The sequence below is a fragment of the Lagopus leucura genome, unplaced genomic scaffold, assembly GCF_019238085.1.
Source record: "Lagopus leucura isolate 7727_CA_CO unplaced genomic scaffold, USGS_WTPT01 Super-Scaffold_73, whole genome shotgun sequence".
Classification (NCBI taxonomy): Eukaryota; Metazoa; Chordata; class Aves; order Galliformes; family Phasianidae; genus Lagopus; species Lagopus leucura.
This window is the reverse complement of record NW_024962252.1, coordinates 68,033,774-68,041,124: the sequence shown is the minus strand read 5'-3', so window position 1 is coordinate 68,041,124 and position 7,351 is coordinate 68,033,774. Positions and strand designations below refer to the sequence as shown.

At 44.6% G+C, this 7,351-nt stretch overlaps 1 protein-coding gene across 2 annotated transcripts; it reads left to right on the top strand.

Moving 5' to 3' along the window:
- The first annotated feature begins 1,796 nt into the window (after nucleotides 1-1,796).
- MAP1LC3C (microtubule associated protein 1 light chain 3 gamma) lies at nucleotides 1,797-3,592 on the top strand. 2 transcript variants are annotated; one of them, XM_042888854.1, is made up of 4 exons: nucleotides 1,797-1,893; nucleotides 1,989-2,044; nucleotides 2,152-2,258; nucleotides 3,024-3,592. In XM_042888854.1, the coding sequence occupies exons 1-4, from the start codon at nucleotides 1,836-1,838 to the stop codon at nucleotides 3,229-3,231; spliced, it is 429 nt and encodes a 142-aa protein (XP_042744788.1). In that variant the 5' UTR covers nucleotides 1,797-1,835; the 3' UTR covers nucleotides 3,232-3,592. The 2 variants fall into 2 exon arrangements, with proteins under 2 accessions (XP_042744788.1, XP_042744793.1); XM_042888859.1 differs by lacking the exon at nucleotides 2,152-2,258 and having other exon boundaries at nucleotides 1,989-2,151.
- Nucleotides 3,593-7,351: the final 3,759 nt, after the last annotated feature.

The window sequence follows — 7,351 nt, the reverse complement described above, 5'->3', positions numbered from 1 at the left end:
CCTTCAATTGGAAAACTTCAGGAACAGACAACTGAGTCTTGCAGAACACATTGCAAGACTGACAGTAAGAGTACGCAAAGTGACAATCATTGGTTTTGTCTTAGAAAAGCAGCCGAGACCAACACTTGCAGACCCTCACTCACAAATTTCAGCAGCTCCCAGTTGCCTTTGGCATGGCAGATGGAATAGGTCAGGCATGTCCAACCTGTGGCACATGGGCCACATGACCAACCCAGACCATCCTGAGCCCACCCTGTACCATCATGGCAGCAGCTCTTCTCCACTGAGCAGCCCAGTCTAGCCCTGGGTGTGCACCCATCACTCAGCAACAAGCAAACACTGATGTACAATTAGCACTGTCTGGGCTGAAACCAGGGCATGGGGAGGGTGCAGTGCAGTGATAACTCAAGTTATGCAAATAATTTCATGCACTTTCATACATTGGCTTTCTGTTCTGCGAACAGAAAAAATATGCAGCCATGCTTTCTGTTTTGCTAAAGGAATGTGAGAATATGTTTTGAGATTGAAAAAAAAAAGATAAGATCAATGTTTCGGTATACTTGCAACTCCATTTTAGTCAATATAAATACATTATCTGCAAATTTTCAAATGGAATGTAGAGAGCTGCCATCAGACATTCAACTCAACAGTGTGAACATATTTCTTCACCAGATTTTATAAACCCCCTCTTACCATAGAGAAACATCCCTTGCTTCACAGTCATGCCTTATTCCTGTAATCGCTGTCAGGCAGTACATACATCTGTGAACAGTTTCTTCAAGGATGAAGCACAGGAAGAGTAAATTTCATCAAAAATGTTGCAAATGCCTTCAGAGCTCCTAAGAGCTGCAGCCACTGCCAGTGAACCAGACACCAATGAGTTAGTTTCTCACAAGCAAGGTCACGTATCTCACCAGTGTTATGGTGGTGTTGCTCTCTTTTTTCATTTTGTCTTGTTTCAATAAAAAATATTAAAGATTAAAAAAGTTGTATTACTATCATGTATGAACCATATTACATATTTTATGAGGGCTGCCCTGGAAGTAGTGCTTCATATTCTGTGATGGTGTCCCAAGATGTCAGAGGCAGACACTGGTGGTATGGCAGTAGAGGTTGAACCCTTCCCACCAGTATTCAGTTACATGCTGTTGCTGTGTGACAGATGTCAGCAGAGGGGCAGTTTGACACAATGGTGTCTAAGGTGGAAGTGTATATGAAGCAAAGGTGTGAAACTGAACTCTTCCAATATGTGGGAAATGGCAGCCACTGACATTCATTGATGCTTGCTGAATGCTGATGGAGATTGAAGAGTGGATGTGAGCACAGGGAGGTGCACTTCAGCAGCAGTGACAGCAGTCACCTCCACTGGGGCAGATTACAAGCACAGCACGCAGGCTCTTGTTCACCACTGGTGAAAATGCAGCTAGTGGTGTGACTGTTGAAAAATGGTGTTTCATAGCTGAGAACATGCCCTAGGAAATAGTATGCTCCTCCAGTATGCTGCAGTTTCTGTAGAAATAAATAGTAGGCGTTCTTTTTGGTACAAAGTACATATGCACAGCCCGAGGCAATTCCTCTTCACTCGGCGCGGCCCAGGCAAGCCGGCAGGTTGCGCACCGCTGGGACGGGTACTAAACTGATACTTTCAAGGCAGCTGCCGAGGGCGAAGCGGGCAGCCCGCCCGCCGCGCACCGCTCCTCAGCGCGGGCCGCACGCCGCGAGGGGCGGGCCACGACGGGAGGGCCGGGGCCGGCAGCGGCCGCACCTCCATTCCGCGGGGCGGCGCCGGGCCGGGCCATAAGAGACGCGGGGCAGCGGTGGCCTTAGGCGGCGGGATGCAGGCGGGTCCCGGGGTGCAGGCGGTGCGGCCCTTCAAGCTGCGCAAGAGTCTGGGTATGGGGCGGCGCGGCGGCGGCGGCGGCGGCGGCGGCGGAGGAACAGGGGCGGCGGGCGGCGCGCGCGTAACGCTTGTGCTCTCTCCCGCGCAGCCACCCGGCGGGAGGAGGTGGCCGGAATCAGGGCCAAGTTCCCCACAAAGATCCCGGTAATTCGCTGCTTTGCGGGCGGAGGCTCCCGGCTTCTGCTTCGAGTATTTTGGAAGGAGGGGAACAGGACGTCGCTTGGGCTTCTGAGTGACTCTAATTTAAACAGGTAATCGTTGAAAGATACCAGAAGGAGAAATACCTTCCCCTGTTGGACAAAACCAAGTTTCTCGTCCCCGAGGAGCTGACCATGACGCAGCTCATCACCATCATCAGGTAGGGGTCGTGCGCTGCCGCTCCCCGGTGCCGCCCGCGCCGGGCGCGGGGCTGCGCGCGCTGGGACGGGAGAGCCGGAGGGAAGGGGCTCGGGGCTCCCGCGGTCCCTCTTCCCCTTCGCTGGTGGACGAGAGCGGCGCGAGGCTGCTGCTCCGCTCCCGTTCTGGGCTGTGCTCTGCTTCTGGCTGCTGCTGCCCTGCTCCTGTTGCACCTCCAGCTTACCCAGGCTCGTGGCAGCTCCGTTCCAGGTGTTCTTTACAAATACGCTGGCAAAGAGGTCTCCCAAAAGGGTGGCATTCTGTGCCGGAGTGCTGAGAATTGTAAGGCTTTCAGATGACAGAAAGTGTGTGGAAGCCATCTTTCTAGTTATTAACTTATGTAAAAGACACTTTTGTCTCTTGCAAGCCAGTCTTCATGTGTAAGTCTCTGAATGAGACTCTTCTGAGGCAGACTATAAGTGTAACAAACTGTGCTGAAGTTCCCTATTATAGCTGTGCTCAGCACTTCTTAGGAATGGGCAACCCCAAGCTCAGGCTCAGTAGCAGCTATGGTCCTGCAGGTTGAGCCTTTTCCTGGAGCAAGCCTCCTGTTTCTAAGTACAGTTAACTTTCTGATGGAGATGTTAAACTAAGCAATGACTTCATGCATAAACTATTACAAGAAATGCTGCAACTGTTCTGCTGAATGTATTTTATAGAGTAAGGTTGAAACCTTCTTAAATTTGCTAATGCTTGGTCCTTTATTTCCTTTTCCCTCTTCAATCAGAAGCAGGATGGCTCTGACTGCTACGCAAGCTTTCTACCTGCTGGTGAACAACAAAAGCCTAGCCAGTATGTCTTTGACCATGGCAGAGGTGTACAGGGACTACAAAGATGAAGATGGCTTTGTGTACATGACATATGCTTCCCAGGAGATGTTTGGATGCTGCTCACTCACCCTAGGGAAAACTATGGAATGCCACCATAAAACCTAATGCTGGGGTCTATGTGCTGTGGCTAAGCCACTGTTCTATGAATCATGCCTGTGACATGAAACTCGGAGATGCTCCCTCTAATGTGAGCTCTTGAGCTCTGTACTGGGGAGTTATGACCCAAAAGCTGGCAGGACCAGCTCAAGGCAGAGATGGTGGTACACTTTTCCATGGATAATAACTTAGGTGTATATTTTTATACTTGGAAGGCACTATGGGTTGTTTTTGCTTTGTTGGTTTTTTTGTGTTTTTGTTTTTGTTTTTTGGACCTGCACCTCCACTTCTTTTTGCAATACCGATCTTGTGATGTAACTGCTTTTTAAGGTGTTGCTTAAGAATAAAATAAAGAAGCTTTTAAGTACTAGGTTGAATGTCAGTTTTAATTTGGGGGAAGACTTTCTGGGAAAAGGTTCTCTAATAATTCTGGATTCTGGGCTCAAGGCCTCTGAAGTGTTGCTTGCACAGCCACTCATTCAATTTTATAATGGGATAACAGAACTGAAGTCTGCTCACACAGGTGCAGACTCATATCTACAAACAACTTATTAAGTGAAGTACCTGAGTGGCAGGGTTGCATCAGTGCTGGAATAGGGGTTGGTGTTCAAGAATCTGTTCTTTCTATTGAATTCTGCTGTCTGGCTTATGTAGGTAAGACAGTCACATCCTTCACCTATCGGCACCTGCGTGGCTCTTTTGCTGAAGGATTTCAGTGAGCCTTGCCTCAAGTGTGGGTGCTTGTGCTGTACCTCACAGAGGTATGTCAGCGACTCTGGAAAATGTCAAAACTGTCAGGTAGTGACATGCTGATACATTTAATGCACAAGCTTCCTGAAAATGAATTAGAAAATCTCTTGACAGGAGGTTCAGTCTGAAGTGTAGTGCAAGTTGGCTTTTTCATATCTGAGGAATGTATCAGAAAGCTGTAAATGTTCTGATTATGCACAATCAGAATACCAGGTTATCTAAAAATCTGTTGCAGTGTGCAGTTAATCTTCAGAAGCCTCAGCTTAGGATGGTCAAATTGTTATATTTATTTGTTTTATATAAACTATTGCATTATAATAGTTCTATTCAGTACCGTATTGATTTGCAGGATGATTAATGTAGGAGTTGCTGGATTGAAGGAAGAAGTGTTGACAGTGTTTGAATTATGCACGTGCACACATCCCTTCCTTATGCAAGAGTTTTTTTGTAGTGGCTCTTCTGAATTTAAATCTTTAAGCATACCTGGGTTCAAGCCTATAAACCTAAAAGCTACTGTATTCCCTGTAAGGGGCACCTGCATCACTGAAGGTATTATTTGCCAGCTTGTAAAACATGGGGGAAAGAGGGCAGGTAGAAAGAAATCATTGACCTAACCAACTTATTAGAAGTGGGCAGGCTATGTCAAGAATAAGGTTATGAAAACACACAAGCTTTGGGATCCCAGAATCTGATACTTGGATAGAGTGCCATTTTACTCATAATGGAAACAGTTTCCATTTCAGAAACTGAATGCAAATAGTCATTTGTTAGAAGCCCTCAGGGATGCAAGGACACCTGTTTGGCAGGAGCGCTGTACAAAGATGTCAAACAGCTGTGGGAATCTTGTGGTGGGGAAGCAAGAGGGAGTCTTACCATGTTCAGGCTCTTGCCCAGCCTAAGAGCTTAGCTAATATTTTTGCTTCATTGCCTCCTCTGTGTTTGTCTTCCTGTCTTGTGCGATGCTTGGTACGTGAAGAGAAAAGCATTACAGATTCTTGGCTGGGGCAATTTCATGTCTGGCAGCTGACTTCAGTTTGTAATGTAGTGGCAAAGGGTTAAGGGTTGGTCCTTCCAGCTTTCATTGATGTTAGATTGTGTGCTGTCTAATGGGCTGAGTCAGAGATCTAGGAAAAAAAAAAAAAAAAAAAGACATGGGAAGAAGGTCAGTTGCAGGTGAAGAGCATCATTATAAACCTGTTTAAACTGGCCAGCTGAACCCAGAGCCTAATCTCAGGAGCCTGGTAAAGCTCTATCATTGGGTAATAGTAACAAGGCATACCCTTCTATCAGGTGTTAAAGCAAGTACGATTAATTATCAAAGACAATTTTCAAAGAGTTTTAAAAGTAATAAGCTGGGAATTAGTTGCCCAAATAAATTGGTTAATGTGTTGGTAGAGTTGCCTTGGTGTGATAAGAAGCTCTGAATGGAACTATTCTTTGAACTGTAGGGAACAGCAATTAAAAAAGAAGCAAACACAAAAACTTTGCTCTGTTGACTGACATAAGCAATTGAGATAACCACAGCTGCTTCCAGTGAGCTGCTGTTTGAAGAGCTAATATTTGTCTGAGCTACTACGCACTGATTAGAGACAGGTACATAATTTTTGCAATGAGGGATACCACTACAAGCTTGCCATAAATAAATTCTGCAGCACTCTCCTATCTAACACCAGCGTAAACAGAGAAGGCAGAGATAGTGGTTATGTTTGTAAAAGTGTATTCATTTATCAATTATTATATGGATTCTTGTTCTTTAATACCCAAAATCTGCATCAGAAGAAAGAAAGCAAGCTGAGGATACTTTGTTTTTGCCGCAGACTACCAGATAAAGCCTGGGAAGTGCTTGGTTCTCGGGCTCCAATCTACATACTCTGTAGAAGTAACTTGTTAGGTTGGGACCTTGGCTCCTTGCAAGGTCAAACATTCTATCTCCAAATTCTTCAAATGTTAAGCCAGTTTAATTGAAAGGGCATTGAAAGAGTGTGGAACAAGGACTGAATCTGCCCTTCCTTTTGAGTCCTTTAAGTTTTGTTTTTTTTCTGTTTGGTTTTTAATTTTTAAGTGAGTATTGTGTAAAATAGAGTACTGCGGGAGCTGTGATTCAACACAATTGGCCATGTGGAATTATACAGAAATAACACTGGGGGGAAAAATATTAAGGTCTGTTTTCCTTAACTTCACCAAGTCACTTGGAAAGCCCGAGTGTTAATAACCACAGATATTACTAGTGATATTGAAAGGGGAATACAAAAGTAGCTAGAATCAGAAGTTTTGCTGCACAAAATGGTATTTTAATGAAATGTATCGCTCCAATAGCATAGAGACTGCTCTGTGAACAGGATAGTTTTCTTCTGAAAATACCTGAGCAAGGGTTATGCAAAAGTGCATACTGTGGGGGCTGCAAGTACTCCGAATACTCATCAGGACAGCTGGAGGACACCATGATAGTAGTTCAGAAAACAACCATCTCTGGGCTTTGGTCAAAACAAAAAGAAAAGGACAGAGGTCTCACTAATGCACCTCAATTTCAAGTGGCCAGAAATTAAATCTTTTTCTATGCCTGTTAAGACTAGAGATTCAGCTGTCAATTTCAGACTTTTCATGTCACAACTGACACCCTACAGCCATACACACACCTACAAAATGCATACAATGTTTTATAGAGCGCAAATTATCATTTGCTGCTGCAAAGCAAAGGTAACCTCAGCTTGGGCCTTGGTGCAATGAGGATCAACAGGCGCTTTCCAAACTGTTCGGATTTTAAAATTACTGTGTTTGTGTGGATAAAACTAATGAATGAAAGTAGATCTTCTCTTTCAAGTATTGCAGGCAGCAATTCTTGTGAATTAGATGGGCTTTTTATTGGTTTTGCCTGCTGTTTACAAGTGGTGGTAGCTTCATGATAAAAAACAAAAACAAAAACCACACTAAGTGACAGACTGTATCCTCCTCCTCTTCTAATTGGTTTGTTGTGTTTTTTTTGGGGGGTGGGGGTGGATGGAGGGAGTTATGTGTGGTAGAGTAAATTTGGAAAGTCAAGTGAAATAATAGGACAGAAAATAACCTTCATCATCAAGTTGCACTGCTGTTTTCCCCTGTTAAGAAAGCCCCTATAGAAACTATGGGAATAAAACCAAAAGACTTAATCAGGAGATAAACCATTTTTAGAACAGTGCTTTGTAATATATGTGCTATAGAGTGAAGAAGGTAGAGAAGATGTCTTTGGAAAACTCACAAGGGGTTTCTGAAGGGTAACTGAGAAATAGGTTGCAGTGTAAGATGAATTTCAATGCACTAAACATCTAATGCCATACACTCATCCTCCAAGCATCACTGTACGAGAAATACATCTGGACACTTCTGCTATGTATAAAGGTAT